The following is a 19098-nucleotide window of genomic DNA, read 5'->3' as shown; positions in this document are numbered from 1 at the left end:
TAGGTTATATATTTGAATCTTAAATTTTCAGAAATACTTGATATGAGGTATATCTTATGAAGATAATATTAATATCTCCCAACAATATAATTATGATATTCAGATAAATTTTATATTCATTTTATTAATTCAAGATTTTAATAATTTTTCCTTCTTATATATTAAATCCTAATATATATGACTTCATCGTGACCATTCGATCATTTTGGTATTTATAGTTCACATAAAATCATATATTTGGGAGAAATTTATAGATACGTCCTCTGTGCGATATGTGTAATTTTTACTACCCGAATATTCTTATAACTTTTTATTATATTCCTTCTATGATCTACCTAATTTAAGCACTAGAGGGCTATAATCAAAGTTTTTCTATAATTTGTTTTGTAAACTTACAGCTGAGAGAATCGAGTCGTATTTAACTCTTTGGTCTTCACTCTTAAGGACCTTATTCCGAATTTTTGGTACAAGAATACTAAAAATAATTATATATTTATTTAGTTAAAAAAAACTGTAGCGGTTTATTGATTTTATTTCAATTTATTTGGGTACTATATTACATTATATTCGATAAAGACTTTCTACTTTGATAATAATTCATATTCTGGAATTTGATTATTTACTCAAATTGTCCTCATTCATTAATATAAAAGTGTATATTTAGCCGTCAACTGCCGCCCCTTAATTGACTCTCCCTCCGCAATCATATTCAGTTATCTTAACAAACTCATATTTATCCCTATAAAATAATTCATTTTGTTCTTTCAGTGTCAATATAGTAGACGTTGCTTGACTATTATCAGACGAAGTATTTGATTTCTCTGGCCTAACAGGCAGTGGCGGTTGGATATTGAATGGGCTTCTAGGAAGTGGAGGGGTAAACACATTATTAACATGGCATACCATGCGCTACCTGGGACATGCGTTTACCACATTTGGAGGGAACGCAACATGAGACGGTTCGAGCACACTTCAAGGTCGCCGGCTACGTTAGCTAACTTAATCATAGAGGATGTCAGACTATGTATTCTTAGCAAAAATCTTCCTAGCTCTGTTAGCTCTAGTGCACTTATAGATTATGGTGTATCCCTTGGCCTGTCGAGGATAACATATCATACGAGACTGTTGTATTATACCTCATTTTTTTCATTTATGAAATTTACCTTTTTTCAAAAAAAATAAAAAATATAATTCATCTTTCATCAATATTTATATAAACCTCAAATGAGTAAAATAGTACATTAAATTTTTGGTATAATATTATTGTGTCTATGTAGCTAGAGCTCTCAATTTAAGATGTCATTGTTGACCCACCTGTGTTATGATCTATATCTTAAAATGACAAATAGATGAGTTGCCAACTCAGTAAGTATTAACTAGTTAGTCTATATATATATATATACACATATATGCACGTTTAACAGAAGACTAATTTCATTCCATGCCCACAATCAACCAGTATTTTTTTTTTATAGTGCAATTTCAATAATACTAATCAATGATATTTGTCACTCAGTTTCATGAAATCACGAGGTAATAATGCCAATAATCAAGCGAAATCAATATCAGGATCAAACATCATCTACAACATGATTTATACTCGTTGAAGTTTAATTCTCTTAATTATTAATTATTTTCTTTGAGTCCCGCTTAGTTTAACTGAATCATATTCAATGGTTTTGTCGGCACTCATCATCTCAATCAATATCATACAATCATCAGCACAGAGTACCCATGATATGTTATATCCCCACACTAGCTAAGTGTGTAGCAATCCCAGCAAAGGACATACCAAACTTGGCATTTACACACCACTCCAGTGTGTAGCTAACAGCACAGCATACTTCATGTGGGATGGTCCCATGCCTTTTCACCCTCAATACATATTTGATTATCATTTTTTTTTAATTTTTTTAATAATTAGCATTACATTTTATCTAATTTCTTAATTAATATAAATTTCCTCCACATATTATAATGAGCTCCGATTTTTATTCCTTCAAATTTTAATATATTTTAATTTTAACCCATAATTTATTATAATAAACAATTTAAATTTTCTTAATAATTATTAATTAATCTGTCAATTATGTATAAAATTCTACAGACGTCACACTTAATCACCCAAATTTTATTTTCTTAATAATAATTGTGATGGTTAATTACTAATTAAAAAAAAAACATAATCTTTGACTCTTGAGATCTTCTTGGACCAATTAAATTTCATCACAATATATGTAGTTAGAAGTGTAGGAAGCCCTCTTCAATAATCCTAATTAAAATCTATATATATTTATATGTTTTTTTGTTAAATTGATAGGTACAAGTTTCAATAAACAATTCACATATTAAACATTGATTAAATATAATAATATCTTTAAACTCGAGAACACTAATAAGAATAATATTATTATAAAAATAGACATACATGCGTACGTATTTTTTGGGCTTATTTTGCACTTATTATTAATAATTAATATACATTAATTATTTATATAAAAAATATATATATAATTAATTAATAACTTACTAGTACAATAGACCAACAATTTTTATTTTCTATATATGATGAAATTCGCACTCATAATTCAAAATTATTGGGTCGACTTCAACTTTATCAACTAAATTAAATTGATGTTGCGCGTGCTAAACATTTCTTTGACTATTTTTATACACCTAAAAAAAGGACAACTAGAAATAGCATTTTCAGTACAGCTGAATAAAGCCAATCAAAAATTGACGTTTTAAATTAATTTTTTTCCAAAAATTAACACATTTATTTTGATTTTTTTCAAAGATAAGAATTCATGATTTTTGACTTATGAAGAATCATTTCTGCCTAATCTTTTTTGGCACGAGGAAAGTGAGAGGACTACCTTTTTTTTTTTTTTTTTGGTAAAATAAATTCAGGTAATTTTGGTTCCGATCATTAATTATCAAAAAATCGAAATGTGTTTAGAGATTATAAATATTGCTCATAAAAAATATTTATAAATTACTCAGTTATATAATTTTTATATTGATAAAAAATAAATAATTTTTATATAATTGAGCCAATACATACACATGATTTTTTATTTGTTTTTATATTGCAAATGGCTCAGATGATGTATGGGCTTCTACGTTGAAATTGGTGCTGCCAGTTGTCATACGAAATTAAATTAAAAAAATTAAAAAAATAAGTAATATTGGTTTAACAAATTAGGATTCCTATCCTCATTAAACAATATTTGCAATTCTTGATTATTATATATCATTTTATTTATTAATCACACACACACATATATATATATATATATATCACTATATTGGAGACATAAAATTAGGTGCGGACATGCCTAATTTAATCACAGCCGTCCAATTATTTATAAAGTGAAATTATATTCAATTTGGGGTTAGAACTTATCACTAGAGGAAAGAATTTTATTTTATTTTATTGGCTATGGACTAAAATTGTAGTAAATAATTATTATTAATCAATGATTATATAAAAATCGATGCAAAAATTTAGCTTATTCATCATAAAAATTACTTTTGTCATGATTATATATAAACCATAACAAATATTTTTCCCATGATTCTTAGTCATGACAAATGTTTTAGCCACACTCGTTAAAATTATGACCAACAACCATCGCGTGGCGCCGTGGTCAATGACTATTTGCAAAGGCTATTTATTTAATCATGATTAAAATTATATTTCTTCTTGTGTATGGACTCAGAGATAAAAAAATCATCACTAATTACGCATAATAAATTCGATAATATTAAAAATTTAAAATATATAGAAAATATGTATAGAATTCCAAATTAGAAAACTGCATGAATGGAAAAATAATTAAATTATACACATAGATAGTGCAAATAAAACAAACAATTAGATACATTTTAAATTAAAACTTTATAAAAAAAATTAATATTATGGAGATGATAATGGAAAAAGGTGGGAGTTGAGTTTGTGGGAAGAGCATGCTTCTCACTTCTCACTTCTCACTTCTCACCCACACAGCCATCTTTGTTGTTGTGGATGTGGTGGCTGCTTTTCTCTGCAATATAAATTAAATAAAATAATATCTTTTTTATTGTATAATTTAAATAAAAGCAAATAATAGTGGGAGTACACCATTTATATTATTATAATCTTGTTATATATAAAAATATGCATCATGGTCTGGATTAATTAGTGAAAATAATTTTTCTAAAGTCACATTAAATTAATTTTTTTATTGGGATTAATTAAAACACATCTAATGCTATTGTTGGTGAAATTAAATAATTTTGAGGAAATATATATTTCTTCCCCCCCCCCCTAGTTTTGAAGAGGACAAAGAGCATTGTGAGAGCAATTTATTTTTCTGTACCTATATTTATTTTGTGAGGATATTAAGAAAATATGGTGAAACTTTTTTTTAAGGATAATTACACTGTCGTATCTTATAATTATATGTAAATCCTCTTTGATTTGAAAATTTTATCGAATCTGCTGATATTAACAAAATAAAAGTTGAATGAAAATCTATTTACCCATAATTTGCTTATTACTAATCTACTGCACGTCAAACAAATCTTTTTTAGCCAAAAATGCCTTATATCTTCACGCGCCAATCCATGTACATACGTATATCTTCACTCTTATAAAGGTATTTTGATAAGAAAGATTCTTTTGACTTGTAATAAGTGAGTCATAAGTTAATTTATGGGTAAATATGGATTTTTTTTTTATTAGTATCAATAAATTTGCTCAATTTTAATCAATGGAGGGATCTATGTATTAGACGAAAACAAACATCATGAATATTACATATAATTTTTCAAATTGAGTAAATTTTATATATAATTATATCAAATTTTGAAAAAGAAATATGTAATAATTCCATTTTTGTTGGTTTTTTTTTCTTGGATTTTGAAAAAAGGTGGGGGGGGGGGGGAATGATTGCTTCCTTTTGTTGCTAATCATGTCCACACTTTGTTAGTTGAAAATGGGAAAGTCTACTTTGGTTAGTGCTTCACAATTCATCATACTCCTTTTTGTTCCAAACAAATGATTGATTAGGTACTTCACTATCCATCAAAACCATGTTTATAATCAGACAAATTCATGCATTCTTATTCCTTATGATCCCAAAAATCAAAAACTAGAATGTTGGTTTAGAGATGTGAGAATGAAATTAAATGTAAGTGGTTGAAATGGGTAAAGGTCCAATGGGCCAATAGGTCCATTGTATAGGTCTATGTCTTGTCCATAGGAGGCTTCTTTTGGGCTTACAATAGAACAATTATATTGGGCCCACACCTAGCCAATATTTGATTTCTGAATATTTATAATTTCTACCGAAAATCATTTTGGAATAATGGAATTAATATTTTTACTAATTTTATTAATGTAATTGAGGGCCTAATACCTTAACAAAATAGCACAGGTAATATATGTATATTCATAAAAATATATATTTTTAATATTATATAAAAGAGTTTGTGTGAAATAAAAATACATTTAAATGAATTAATAAAATTGTATTTTGTATTAGATTGTCAAATGAATATATTTTAATAAAATGTATATTTTTTAATTACAAATAAAAACATAGACAAATGAGTTGTTGAAATTTCAAAATTTGTATCATCACATAATCTCACAATAGTATATTATTATAGCAAATAAAGTTTATTTTTATTGCTTCAAGATTCCAATTCCATCCACCAAACATGAAACTGACATTTGGCAATCAAGACAAGAGAGCCCGACAGAAGAAGGGAACTGGAGTTGAATCTTTAGTAATGCTAAGCGCTAACAGTTCTTGGTAAGCAAAATCAGTTCAGTGTAAACTGACCATCTGGGGATCGATCATATGCTCGAAAATGGCAAAAACTGGAAGCCTGAGAAGAAATACTGCTAAAGTAGTCATTTTCTTGATAACACTCTTCGTCTTGGGTGCTTTTGCTCCTCTGCCTTCAGTTTCACAGCGTTCTTCCCAGTTCCATTTAGATAAAGTGAGTTGTCCGATTATGTTATTAGATCATTTTCATTGGGTCAGTTGCAGATGTAGAAAAACTGAAGAGGGATGGTGAGAAATTGGCTGTTTATTTTGCTTGAGGTACTTATTTGTGTTGAGAGAGTGTTTGTTTCTTGGTACAGTTGAATTTGGAAATTGGCAGTAGTTTTCTTGAATGATTTATGTGGTTGCTGGTTCAAGATCATTTACAGTTGAATTGGGGAAAATCTTGTCTCCTTGTGCATTTCTGCTGGCTTACATTTCAATGAGCAGATTTTTTCATGCTGCCCCGGACCAGTGCAGTATGCCTACGAGTGCCCATCTGCTTTATGACGTGCTAGTTCTAATGTGGGATATTTGCAAAGTTAAAACTTGAGGGTGTGAGCCATGTAGCTAGCACTCTTTCCTTAAGGTGTGTGCCAACAATCATGAAAGTGGAAACTGCCATTAGATTCATTAGGTTAGATTTGGAGTACAATTGCTCGAGGCCATCTTAATTTGTTGCATAGGTTCGGTTTTGAGTTTGATAGTTTTGAAACACTACTAGCCTTAAATGCTGCAAGGTTTGTAGTCTTTATTAGTTAATGGTGTATTAGTAGTTTTTACAATTTTACATTGTGACAGGCAGATGAACGGAAGTTTGAGATAGCGGGGGACATGTTCTGGAAAGATGGGGAGCCATTTAGGATAATTGGAGGTGACTTGCATTATTTCCGGGTGCATCCTGAGGTATTGTTGTCTCCATCAATTACTTTAGATGCTTAATTGTCATCTACGGAAAATGATCATACACCATTACATTCTTGCTCAACTTGAGCGAAAATAGATAGGTAGGTTTAATGCAGAGTTAAACTTCCAGAAGATTGAAAAATGGAAAAGTTTCAACCAGATGATTAAGCTAGAGATATTTTCCCCTCAACTATTTTCAATTGTAGTTTCATGATGACATATTAATTTGGAAGTTTTCATAAAAATGAGTTTTAGTACTGGGAAGATAGACTGCTGAGGGCAAAGGCATTGGGCTTGAACACCATTCAAACTTATGTTCCGTGGAATTTGCATGAGCCAAGACAAGGGCATCGCGTATTTGAGGGTATTGCAGATATAATATCATTTCTCAAGCTCTGCAAGAAACTGGATTTGTTGGTTATGCTGCGTGCTGGGCCTTATATTTGTGGAGGTTAGCATCATGTTCATGTGGAATCTCATGTAATACTCTTTTTTTTTCCCTTCCCAAAGTCGATTAATTCTCTAAAGCAATAGATTGCTTCTCAATTTAAAACTTTGATGGAATAAAGGTTGACTCCACTTCTAAGTTTCTGGATATGTCTGGATTCTGGAATCATGTAATTAAACTCTGGCTGTCGAGATTTACATTTCTGAGCACTTCTTGCAACTTTGATTGTGGGAATGTTGACTTGAGTTACTCACTTAGCAGAATGCTTTCCGACTTAACATTACCTTTTCTTCTTTTCTTATGATTGTAGAATGGGATTTGGGTGGCTTCCCTGCATGGTTGCTTGCTGAAGAACCTGCTATCAGACTAAGATCATCAGATCCTGCCTTCCTTGACTTGGTAAATTTGCTGCGTACATCATTCATCAACTGGAAACTAAAATTAGATGCAAGAAGACTAGAATATTAGAGGGAACAAGAAATAAGCACATATGAGCTGATAACATGGTTGTGGATTATGAATTTTCTAAGAAGAAAACATAGAATTCTCGTACTTCCTTGAGCCAGAAGACATAATCTTTCTCAGAATTGGCTTGAAATAATAGCACTAACCAGCACTGCTGCCCTTGTTAATTGGCTTCAAATACTTACTTTGTGATGTGATAGCATGTTGCTGTTAAAAGCTAACTCCTGCTGGTGCTTGATAATGTACTATTACAGGTTGAAAAATGGTGGGGCATCCTACTTCCGAAGATATCTCCTCTTCTTTACAGCAATGGAGGTCCTATTATAATGGTCCAGGTGCGCTAAAACTGTGCAAGAGTTCATTGAATTTGATAGATAATTAATAACATGCAGGAACTCTTCATATAAGACCAAGAATTTACAGAGAACAGTTTAAGTAGCACAAAAAGGTCAAGGATTAAATATACAGGGAAGAAGTAGAAAACAATCTGTTAATTGCTTAAATATTCTACATACTCGGAATACACTGTGAACCCCACCAACCACTTTCAGCATATAACATCATAAAGCGAGGTGAATTGGTTAATATTTAAAGCAAAGTACTTCTCGGATGAATGGTCTATTGAACTTGCCAAGCCTGCATGTTAGCGTTTGGTTTTATTTAACCGCATTATTAGACCTTGAATCCTGAGGCTATTCTAAATGGAAAAATGTAACAGATTGAGAATGAGTTTGGTTCATACGGGGATGACAAAGCTTACCTGCATTACTTGGTCAAACTAGCACGAGGGCATTTGGGAGATGATATATTATTGTAAGTTGAGTGTATAAATAGTTGAAAGAAGTAGCTTCTTTGTTTCTGTGGGCATATTCTATTTGTGTATATTTTTCTTTAACTTCACTTAACATATGAAGTGGTGAAGGTACAAAACTATCGATGGATGTCTGAGTTCGTTATGCATTTTTGACTTCTGGAATTAACCTAGATGTAAAGAAAATGGATTATAGTGATCGACCTATAAGTTTTTCCGACTTTGATTGTTTCTTGCCCATCTCTTCGGAAATTCTACTGGTGCTTGCAGGTATACTACTGATGGAGGTGCTAGGGAAACTCTTGGGAAAGGAACAATTCCAGGAGATGCTGTTTTCTCAGGTTAGACGACTGGGATTCTCATACGAGTTTCTGGACATTCCATGCAAGTTATGCATTAGATATTCCTAATGTTGATTCATATTAGCTATTCAAGATTCATAACTTCTCTTGTTGTTGACAGTCAATTCATAGACTCACATGATTTGTATTTCAAATATTTTCATTCCCACTCTTCAACTGGCCATAATCTGAGTGGTTAAGGTTCTCAAGCAATTACCTAACTGTGCACTTCTCAACAAAATATTTGGGCTTAACATGAGGCATGCAAGAAGTCTCTACTAAGTTTGAACTTGAAGCTACTTGAAACTTTTGTCTTGTGACCATTTAGTACTTCTCTATTAAATTTGATCTTATTTTTTTTCTCCAGCCGTTGACTTCACAACTGGAGATGACCCATGGCCCATATTCAAGTTGCAGAAAGAGTTTAATGCGCCAGGAAAATCACCTCCTCTTTCAGCGTCAGTATTTTATTGTTATTTTCTTGAATCTGCCCTTTCGGAATCTATCAATCATGTTCGTCTTGTTGATCATATCAGCGAGTTCTATACTGGTTGGCTTACACATTGGGGGGAGAAAATTGCTAGTACTGATGCCACTTTTACAGCTACTTACTTGGAAAAGATTTTGTCAATGAATGGGTCCGCCGTCCTCTACGTATGCCTCTATATTGAACCTTCATTTGTTAAAATTGATTGTTTCCCTAATCGGATTACATATGCTCTGTAATTAGATGGCACATGGTGGTACAAACTTTGGATTTTATAGTGGTGCTAACACTGGATCAAATGAGGCTGACTACAAGCCTGATCTTACATCCTATGATTATGTGAGGAAATCATGAACACTTTATGTTTTATAGTAGCCTGAACAATAATTATCAGCAATCTTACTGGACTCATCTTCCTTGACAAACTGCCACGTGTCTAGGATGCACCTATTAGAGAATCTGGCGATGTGGACAATGCGAAGTACAAAGGTAGATCTAACCTTGTCTAATCCTACTTGCCATAATTTCTACATGTCTCTTTTTCTCCCTGCATATTTGAACTGTTTCCTGCAGACACTACTTTTAAATAAACTGATCAAAATATAGAATCAACTAAGCTGGGCTTATAATCTAAATGCATGAACAAAGAATGTAATTTTACATCTCATATGCATGAACCTTGATTTTATTGTACAATGATATTGTTTTCAGCTCTGAGAAGGGTCATTGCCAAACATAGCACAGAGCCTCTTGCTTCCATTCCTCCCGATAATGAAAAGATGGGTTATGGACATATTGAGATAGATAAAGTTTCATTTTTGTATGACATGATTGACATGAAAGACCTTGTTGACGTGGTTGAGTCTGAGAACCCAATCTCGATGGAAGCTATTGGACAGGTGATATAACATGAGAACGTTATGCAGTTTTTCAAGTAGTTGGAAGAATAAATGATAACTCGAGCTCTGGCTTAATGTGTTTGATTTTCAGATGTTTGGCTTCGTTTTATATGCCTCTGAATACAATCCGAAAGGCAATGGTAGTGTGTTGTCCATACCAAAGGTCAGCTTGCTTATTTTACCTACTAAGTGTTCCTTCGTTGATTTTCAAGTTTTATTTTCATAACTTTTTCATCAGAATGCAATCTCCTGATTAATGTCTGAGGTTCAATTCCAATGACTCCCTTACTACTATACAGCATAGATGAGTCTGCTGAAAGTAGATGTTCTGAATTTTGTAAAGAAAAGGTTGTTTTCTTGCATGTATCCTCTACAGATGAAGTTCTCTGAGCTTCTTATGCTTCATTTTATTTACTTTTTTTTATCTCATGTCAAGGAATCATCTGCTGCAGGTGCACGATAGAGCTCAAGTGTTTATATCCTGTACTGAAGATAGTGCAAAAAGGCCAACATATGTTGACGTCATCACGAGATGGTCTAATAGACCAATTAATCTGCCTTATTTGAAATGTGAATCCAAAAATAAACTATTTATTTTGGTATGTGAACTTTTTTATCTTCTTTATGAAATAAAATCTATGCATATTGCTCAAATATTTTCCATGCAACGTTTTAATCCTCTTCAGCCATGTTCATAGTGTTTTAATCGTATAGGTTGAAAACATGGGTCGCTTGAATTATGGGCCGTATATGTTTGACAGGAAGGTAAAACACTACTAACTAGCTGCTTTCACTCCATCCTATATGGTGTCTTTTAGAATGCAAGTTATGGGCAAACTCTGTTATATGAATATTGCATTTGCTCCTTTCTTTATTTTTCTGATCTTTCGACATTTACAAACTGATAATTGTTGGTTTTCTAGGGTATTTTGTCTTCTGTTTATCTTGATTCAAGGCCCCTGTATAAGTGGAAGATGCTTCCGATTCCTCTTCAAAATCTCAACGAGGCCACACAAATCAACCCCATCATTCTTAATGCACAAAAGGGACTTCCTAAACGATCTGCCCAGAAAAAGTTAAAAGACAAAAAAAGTAAGTTCTAGATCCTTGTCAAATTACAGTAAGTTATGAAGAATTTAAGCTGTGGAAAAGCATGTTGTAGTAATATTTGCATCTTTTTTGCAGACTCTGTTTTGGAACCAGCTTTTTATACTGGTCACTTCAGTGTAGACAAAGTCAGGGACACATACATTTCATTCAGAGGCTGGAGTAAAGGAATTGCATATGTAAATGAGATAAATATTGGACGTTTTTGGCCGGTAAGATAAACATTTTTTTCTGATTAATCAAACAATTCAAACGTTCTGGTTGTCAAATCTGGTTACCTATTCCCAAGTTTCATGTGCTTTTTTGGCTCATTTTGCAGTCTATTGGACCGCAGTGTAACCTTTATGTTCCTGCTCCAATGCTTCGACAAGGAGAGAATACTCTGGTATGATATTCGAAAGGATTAAAAATATCAAATTGTCTTATCATTTTCTGAAAAACAATCATTGAAACAGATGCAACCAATTTGAAATCTTTAGCATTCAAATCCTTCAATTCCAACACACAGCCTCACATGTTTAGATGGTTTCACAAAGAAAAAGCTGAATTGTTTTTGAGACTGATGAGCTAGTTATGCGTCCACAATCAGGTTATCCTGGAGCTGGAATCACCAAACACTGATCTCTTTGTGAGCTCAGTTGACCATCCAGATTTCACTTGCGGTCCTACACGTTCAGCACTTAGGAAATCCAGAGAACATCGTTTACTATCTTCATGATGACTCTGTTGCTGACTGAATTTTCCAGAGACAGTTAGGCATGTGTCTATGTGTGCGTGTGTGTGTGTGTCTGTGTGTGAGAGAGAGAGAGAGAGAGAGAGAGAGAGAGAGAGAGAGAGAGGGAGGCCTGTAAAACAAAAATTTCATCTTCCATTGCGAGGAAATGTCAATATGAGAAACCCTTTTGAAGGGCACTGAATGTTATGCTAGTTTTTTCAGTTTAATCGTAAAAATATTATTGAAGTACATGCATATTCACTATGTCCAAAACTTCCCAGAAATACAGTGGGCAAATTTTGCAGCTACAGAACTTTTATTTTGAAGGAGGAGCTGATGTGTTGTTTGGATCCTGTTTCGGTCCTGATACAGCAGCAGTTGCTGCAGCAGTCACAGCAGCGGCTGCGGCACCAATCTTCACTCCACCTGCAGCTTTCATTGCGCCTCCAATTTTAGCAAAGGCAGCAATTCCTCCTACGAGCATTGCTCTTAATGCAACCGTTGGTTTTATCGACATAATTGACAGCCTGAAATGCCCATACATCAGAATTTATTGTCACGTAAATTAGAACATTGGTTATCTTGAATCAAAATGCCCCAACCAGAAATAAAAAGTAATAGAATTGGATCAATGTTCTGGAAGTTAGGTGAAGAATATACAACCTTCCGCTGCTCCACGATTAATTGGCCTACAATAGTATTTCTTTGTCCAATTAGATGAAGCTCAAACTATATATCTCAATACTAAACTTCTCAAGTGTATGTAAAACTGGATGCAGGAGTGACTGCTCTATTTACAAAAGAAACTCTACTTCCTAAATGATTGATCGATTTCCCGCTAACTACAAATTTCAGCAGAAATCCCACTCTCAACTTCTACAGATGCAAGGCAAAGATCAAGTTTTAAGATGGACTATGAATCATTACGCCTCAATTGAGTATCCACACAAGATGAAGTCATGTAATGATTTGGCGAAAAGTCATCTGACATATATCCTGCTTGCAAACAAGGCTGACAAGCTTAACAAGAACAGCAATAGTCAGGACAATGTATCAGGTCAGTGTTTTGGATACATTCTTGACAAGAAAATCTTTCTTATTGAGCAAGAATGGAATTACTCAACACATTAGTAACGAATAGCTAGTGTAATGAGACTATGTACTTTTGCATGGTGGAAACTACAAAAACATATTGCATACTGACATTCTTTGCTAGTGTAAGGAGTGGGATGGGTTGGAGTTGGAGTATGCATTGACATTCTTCAAGGTCGTCATACTGAACAACCATGCTACTCTTAACATATGATCAAAATGCAATTCCAATTCCAACATGGCACGAAGTCTGTCTGAGTGTTCGCAAAGGAACAGGCTTGATAGGAAACTAACATGGAATTCAATAGAATTTTACTGCACTTTCGGACACTAGAGCCCTACATTGAAACATAAATGCATTTTCAGCATTTCACTTCAAAGTGGAGACCATCATCTGACAGCAAATAGCTTCTACAGCAAATTCAACACACAATCACCTAAAGATCACCAAAAGAACCCTTGAAACAAATTGACAGAGTCCTAAATGAAGACAGAAGTCATATCCAAATTCATCTTTGCTACCCCCAACAGTCCAAGATAAGTTCTTCTAGTGTCCTATTTATGCCCAACAATTTCACCCCTCCGCTCAAATTTCAACATCAGCAACACACACACACAGAAACCTATATCTGTAGGCATAAAAAAGCGTGTTTGCACATACTTTAGCCCAATTTAGCTGCTGAGGTAACAAAACAGAGAATAAACTTAAAAACACATATTCTGGTGCAATCAATTGTCAACGAGAAAAACCGAAATTTACGTTGTACGCATGCAAAAGCGAATGAATTCGATTGAAAAATAAGAACTTAAGTAAATGAAAGAAGCATGTTGAAAATTCGAACCTCGATTGCAAGCTCCAAATCTGCTGATGCGGCCCCGGAATGCACCTTCAGTGTGTGTATTTGTGTGTTTTTTCAGATATTGGCCGGAATGAAGGAAGCTGATACTACGACGACGTTCGGCTATTTTGGGTTTTTTCAAACTTTTCGGTGTCTCGTATGGGCCTTAAAGCCCCAATATAATTCTGACAGCCCAAAGTTGAGCCCAAAAAGTTGGTCCAAGACCAATTGATTGGGCCCAGCCCAAGTATCGACAAATTGTGTCACAGGACAGTTCGGCTCAAATTAACTTAAGCAGCCCAAGTTTTCTGGTGGCCCAAATATTGGGCTCGCTAATCAACCGTCGTCGTCTCGATCTTCCGGTTACTCCTCTAGAGCTGAAAGGAAGAAGCAGAGCTCCAAGGCCGCAAAAATGGAGCATTTTGGGGGAGGGAACTGGTCGATGATCCCCAACATACAGTCCCACAGTAACCCAGCTACACCCTCCAATCAGGACCATCTATTCCTCCAACAGCAGCAATTCAATCAACAACAACAGTTTCAACAACAATTCAATCAGCAGCAGCAGCAGCAGCCGCGTTTCCAGCAACAACCGCAGCAGCAGCAACAGCACCAGTCTCTCGCCTCTCACTTTCAGCTCCTCCATGTATTTCCTCAATGTTACTATGATTGCTTTTCTTGTAGGGGGAATTTTAGGGTTTCAATTTTATTCTATTTTTTTTTAAATTCTGATTTCGTTTTCCAGTTGGTGGAGAACTTAGCTGATGTAACTGAAAATGGGACAAGGGATCAGCAAACCGATGCACTGGTTAGTCGTTCTTTCGTTGATCTTCTTCAATTGTTGTGTAGTTGCTACGAATTTCCGTTGCTGCCGTAGTTCCAAAAAACACGAATTTTGCGCTGAGTTGAGTGGATTCGGTCGTTGGAAGTATTCGATTTTTAAGTGTTCTACCATGATTTGCTGCTGATGATAAGCTGCTATCTTTGGGTGTTTGTGTAAAAAAGTCTGTTTTGTTGAAAGGTTGGTGAGTTGAACTCACAGTTTGAGAAGTGCCAGCAGCTGTTGAACTCCATTGCGGGGACGATTAAAGCCAAATCAACGGTAATAATTTAGAATATTTTGTGGTACTTTAATGGGATTTTCTTTTTCCATATTTGCGGATCAGATATTTGTTTATGTTCTTTGAAATTTTGCTTGGGGTGGAAAAAGATATATTCGTACTTGTGATGCATTGAATTATATTCTCACGAAGTTGAAAATGTTAGCTTCAGTTCATGGTTCTGATCAATACAAATTCATAGTGAAAGAAGATCATTACGTTATAATTAACTTGTGTTGTTTTAAAGAACAAATTCCTTAAATCCAAACGCACCAAATTGCTGAAAATATTTATGGAGCTCTATGGCATGTGATGCTTTAGTTTAAATTTATAGGGGGGTGGGAGAAAGGTATTTGTGAGTTACCCCCCTTTTAGATGATCTATAGGAATCAATTGCTTGCTTATAATCCTTTACACCCTTGTGATATATTAGCAGACTGTCGAGGGACAAAAGCAGAAGCTGGAGGAAACTGAGAACTTACTGGCTCAAAGAAGGTATGAACTTTTTCCTATGGTTTAGCTTTAGCTAGGTACTTTGCTTGAAACGATTCGAAGAAACACTGCATGAACTGGCAAGTTGCACACCCCCTCCCCTCCCAGAAAAAAGTTACAGCATTCTGTGCAGTTCTTGTAAAGTTGTTCAAATTGAGATGGTTAATGTGCTTCCTTCAGTGATCTACATCAGAAACTCATGATTTATAGGCGAAAACAAAGGAAACCTTTGATCCAAAATGACTCATTCTATCATTTGTGCACATATGTTGTTGTGTGATTTCAGGGAGCTTATTTCACGGTATAGAAGTTCAGTTGAAGAGCTTATCAACTCTCAAATATAAGTGCTTGTAATCCTCGTTTTCGTGTATTTTTGTTGTGTGATTTCAGGGAGCTTATTTCACGGTATAGAAGTTCAGTTGAAGAGCTTATCAACTCTCAAATATAAGTGCTTGTAATCCTCGTTTTCGTGTATTTCTCTTGTGGTAGCTTCTTCAGTGATTATGAGCTGCATATATTGAGTGCCTGAGAAGTAGTTGAATGGCAAATTACTTATCATCTTTCTCTTGGCACTCGTATTGTACTCATTTGATTATATGTGGCACAGCTTCTTACTTTCATTTTTTACTCTGCAAGTTACTCTCAAATTTTTTCCACTGCTGGGTAGAACTTGGTTTTAAGCTTATATTTGAAAGGGGGATTACCTTGCGACTATTTAAAACTTTATACATGAAATATTAACAACCCTATTCCTAGAAGTAATTGACAAGAATGAAACAATTATATATGAGCAGCATACCTCAAAAAAGTGAATAAGGTGTGTACTTAGGGGTGGCAAATGGGTGGGTTGAGTGTAAATGAATTAGGTTCACAATGGGTCGGTCCAGTATGGGTTCAAATGATGAAAATGGGTTGGTATGAGTATGAATAGATTCAATATAATAATTTATTTATTTATGTATTTTTTTCAGAAGAATTTTGAACTAATATCAAGTTTTGTCTACTAAGTTTTAGCAAGTTATGTATGTTCGAACCTTGGGCTCAAAATTTTTTACGGGAGATTTTGTGTTCAAATTTGGTGTGTCCGCATCAGGTGTGCTTGTAATGCTAGTGGGAAAAAGAAAACATATTGCCTGGATGTACTTCATCTGGCAGGGGCAATGATCCAAGACAATGCAATTTTCTAGTGTCATTGAACTAGATTTGATCACAATGATATCTCGTAATATAATTACCAAAAATATTCTTTATTTTCTCAAATCATTAAAATCTTCTAGTCGATTTTATATTTAACTTTTGATGGGATGTTTAGAATTAGGGTAGTATCTATTCATTTTAGTATAAAAGTATGAAAGGGTTAAAAGGTTTCTTTCACTTTTTTTTTTTATTCGACAAAAACATTCTTAATTATATTAATTTTAGTGACATTTATGTAAATTTATATTATTATTGTCTAACTTAATTTTGATAATATATTGAATTAATAAATATATTAACAAAAACATTAAACTTAGACAACCTTGTAACGAAATTAATAGAAAAGTTCATTGAATTATTTAGATTCAATTCTAAAATTACTAAATTCATGTAATTAATTTTTTAAGCACATCTCATGGTCACATCTATTCTAAATCTAAATACTATATATGTATATATTGTCTATATTTATATAAGCACATTTGTGTAGTCTATTACATGTAAGCACATTTGTGTACACTATTCCATTTGTGTACATTTGTCAATTTCTCCTGAAATATCTCTCCATCCCCCATTCCATTCACCTTCTCCCCCAAAAAAGATGGAAGAAATTACCAGAGAAATTCCATAAACAAAGCCTCAATTCAATCAATAAACATAAAACATTCTCCCCAATCTCCATCCCCCTCGGAGCCGGAGCCGCACCCCCACCCCCCCACCGATATCTCAGCACCAACATATAATTATCCATGCAAACCCACAACAACGTTATCATGCACAACAACAAAAAGTCTAATATTACTTCCATTATCAACAACAATAATAATACCAAGAACATCACACGTACAACGAGTGTCCCCCTTTCCCATCCCCGCAGCCACGGCTCCACCACCCAAGCCTGCGCCGCCTGCAAGTACCAACGTCGTAAGTGCGCCTCCGACTGCGTCCTCGCCCCATATTTCCCACACGACCGCCAACGGCAGTTCTTGAACGCCCACCGTCTATTCGGCGTTAGCAACATTGTGAAAATAGTCCGCCACCTCGACCCGCCGGCCAAAGACCACGCCATGCGCACCATTATCTTCCAATCAGATGCACGGGCCGCCGACCCGGTCGGCGGGTGCCACCGTATTATACGTGACCTCGAGCAACGGATAAGTCTCGCAAAGGCCGAGCTTGAGATAGTGCTCCACCACCTTGCCCTTTGTCGGGCAGCTGCCACCCAGCAGCAGGTGGTGCCGGCACCGGATTGTGGAGGCTCTTATGATGAGAAGTGGAGGGTGCCGTATGTGGCGGAGGATGAGGCGGTGACGGTGGATGATGTGAACTCTTGGGGATGCATGCCCGGGAATGTGCATACAAATGCAGAGTCCACATCCTCTTCATTTCCTCATCATAATGACAATAGTAATCATCATCACATGAGAAAACTGTCTGTGGAGGAATGCAATAATGATGTGTTGCCCATTCTTGATCATTTGACTTGTGATGATGATGTAAGAGAGGAAGATTTCAAGTTTGATCACCATGGCAACATTGTACCAAGGTTTGTCCTTTAGCACAATCTCATGTTTCTTGACTTAAACTATACAAATTCACAATCAATTTCAACTGGCAATATTGATCATTCAACTTGATATATATATATATATGTACAATATATTGCAGCAGCAACGGCATCTTGACGGAGGAGAAAGGGACGTTCAAGGAAGACGACGATTGTTTCTCCTACGTTCAAGATCACCACGACTTGAAGGCGGCTGCAACGTTCTTCAGTCTCACAAACTGTGATATATGAAGTATGTCCGATAACCAATTTTGTAGAGAAATTAGTTCTTAACATGTATATTGCTTTTTGTATGACCAAGAATCTGAGAGTTGAGAAGTTGCATAGGAATACATTTAAAGAATATTGCAGTTTTCTGCTGAAAAACACGAGAAGAAAGAGCAGTGTTCAAAATGCATCCAATCAACAAAAAAATAACATATATTTCGGACAAGTGATCTAGACAATTTAATACCGAAGAATGACCTAACCTCAGATTAATGTGAAGGGCGTTGTACAAACTAAAGAAATTTAGGGTATGGATATGGATATTTATTCATGAATTTGGGTATTGTAGGTTTAAAAATCATAATTGAAATTTATCTAAAATAAAATCTGCAGATTTTAGATCTTTCATCTTTGAAGTTTAAGCTGGATTTTGATCATTTTAAATCCATTCTGTCTCGCTCTATTTCTCTCTCTTCCTCTGTCACTCATTTCTTGCCTATAATTAGATTAGGATTTTCCCACAACTTAATATTTATTTGTGCTTTGCAAGAAATACAATACACAATATATCTTTTAACTATTATTTATAAAATTGTTATCGTTAGTATT

The 19098-nt window shown here is 34.5% G+C and overlaps 4 protein-coding genes across 8 annotated transcripts; 3 read left to right on the top strand and 1 right to left on the bottom strand.

Moving 5' to 3' along the window:
• Positions 1–5690: 5690 nt before the first annotated feature.
• Positions 5691–12197, top strand: BGAL17 (beta-galactosidase 17). Of its 2 annotated transcripts, none has more exons than XM_011074225.3 (19): positions 5691–5991; positions 6618–6722; positions 6978–7173; positions 7481–7569; positions 7890–7970; positions 8354–8448; positions 8717–8787; positions 9155–9245; positions 9324–9441; positions 9518–9613; positions 9715–9763; positions 9986–10173; positions 10265–10336; positions 10626–10772; positions 10888–10938; positions 11097–11265; positions 11359–11492; positions 11600–11665; positions 11870–12197. In XM_011074225.3, the coding sequence occupies exons 1-19, from the start codon at positions 5860–5862 to the stop codon at positions 11996–11998; spliced, it is 2079 nt and encodes a 692-aa protein (XP_011072527.1). In that variant the 5' UTR covers positions 5691–5859; the 3' UTR covers positions 11999–12197. The 2 variants fall into 2 exon arrangements, with proteins under 2 accessions (XP_011072527.1, XP_011072528.1); XM_011074226.3 differs by lacking the exon at positions 5691–5991 and adding an exon at positions 6021–6405.
• Positions 12129–14086, bottom strand: LOC110011726 (uncharacterized). Of its 2 annotated transcripts, XM_088878663.1 has the most exons (3): positions 13930–14048; positions 12659–12684; positions 12129–12522 (listed from the first exon to the last, which is right to left on the bottom strand). In XM_088878663.1, the coding sequence occupies exon 3, from the start codon at positions 12510–12512 to the stop codon at positions 12312–12314; it is 201 nt and encodes a 66-aa protein (XP_088734789.1). In that variant the 5' UTR covers positions 12513–12522; positions 12659–12684; positions 13930–14048; the 3' UTR covers positions 12129–12311. The 2 variants fall into 2 exon arrangements, with proteins under 2 accessions (XP_088734789.1, XP_088734788.1); XM_088878662.1 differs by lacking the exon at positions 12659–12684 and having other exon boundaries at positions 13930–14086.
• Positions 14087–14266: 180 nt separating this feature from the next.
• Positions 14267–16138, top strand: MED9 (mediator of RNA polymerase II transcription subunit-like protein). 2 transcript variants are annotated; one of them, XM_020692679.2, is made up of 5 exons: positions 14267–14572; positions 14672–14734; positions 14948–15028; positions 15460–15521; positions 15805–16138. In XM_020692679.2, the coding sequence occupies exons 1-5, from the start codon at positions 14339–14341 to the stop codon at positions 15860–15862; spliced, it is 498 nt and encodes a 165-aa protein (XP_020548338.1). In that variant the 5' UTR covers positions 14267–14338; the 3' UTR covers positions 15863–16138. The 2 variants fall into 2 exon arrangements, with proteins under 2 accessions (XP_020548338.1, XP_011072525.1); XM_011074223.3 differs by having other exon boundaries at positions 14268–14572; positions 15463–15521.
• Positions 16139–17464: 1326 nt separating this feature from the next.
• On the top strand, positions 17465–18743 carry LOC105157844 (uncharacterized). Of its 2 annotated transcripts, none has more exons than XM_020692944.2 (2): positions 17465–18261; positions 18387–18743. In XM_020692944.2, the coding sequence occupies exons 1-2, from the start codon at positions 17465–17467 to the stop codon at positions 18511–18513; spliced, it is 924 nt and encodes a 307-aa protein (XP_020548603.1). In that variant the 3' UTR covers positions 18514–18743. The 2 variants fall into 2 exon arrangements, with proteins under 2 accessions (XP_020548603.1, XP_011072642.2); XM_011074340.3 differs by having other exon boundaries at positions 18384–18743.
• The last annotated feature ends 355 nt before the right edge of the window (positions 18744–19098 follow it).

This window comes from Sesamum indicum, linkage group LG3 (assembly GCF_026168435.1).
Source record: "Sesamum indicum cultivar Baizhima isolate 11 linkage group LG3, ASM2616843v1, whole genome shotgun sequence".
In the NCBI taxonomy this organism is placed as follows: Eukaryota; Viridiplantae; Streptophyta; class Magnoliopsida; order Lamiales; family Pedaliaceae; genus Sesamum; species Sesamum indicum.
The sequence above is the reverse complement of the archived record's forward strand: the minus strand, read 5'-3'. Positions and strand labels throughout refer to the sequence as shown.

Bases quoted from the DNA above. Each gene is read 5' to 3' on its own strand.
- BGAL17 (XM_011074225.3), top strand. From the start codon at position 5,860: ATGGCAAAAACTGGAAGCCTGAGAAGAAATACTGCTAAAGTAGTCATT. The intron at 7,174-7,480 runs GTTAGCATCATG...TTATGATTGTAG, and splicing joins TGGGCCTTATATTTGTGGAG to AATGGGATTTGGGTGGCTTC. The intron at 9,764-9,985 runs GTAGATCTAACC...TATTGTTTTCAG, and splicing joins GGACAATGCGAAGTACAAAG to CTCTGAGAAGGGTCATTGCC.
- LOC110011726 (XM_088878662.1), bottom strand. From the start codon at position 12,512: ATGTCGATAAAACCAACGGTTGCATTAAGAGCAATGCTCGTAGGAGGA.
- MED9 (XM_020692679.2), top strand. From the start codon at position 14,339: ATGGAGCATTTTGGGGGAGGGAACTGGTCGATGATCCCCAACATACAG. The intron at 14,735-14,947 runs GTTAGTCGTTCT...TTTTGTTGAAAG, and splicing joins ATCAGCAAACCGATGCACTG to GTTGGTGAGTTGAACTCACA. The intron at 15,522-15,804 runs GTATGAACTTTT...GTGTGATTTCAG, and splicing joins AACTTACTGGCTCAAAGAAG to GGAGCTTATTTCACGGTATA.
- LOC105157844 (XM_011074340.3), top strand. From the start codon at position 17,465: ATGCAAACCCACAACAACGTTATCATGCACAACAACAAAAAGTCTAAT. The intron at 18,262-18,383 runs GTTTGTCCTTTA...AATATATTGCAG, and splicing joins CATGGCAACATTGTACCAAG to CAGCAACGGCATCTTGACGG.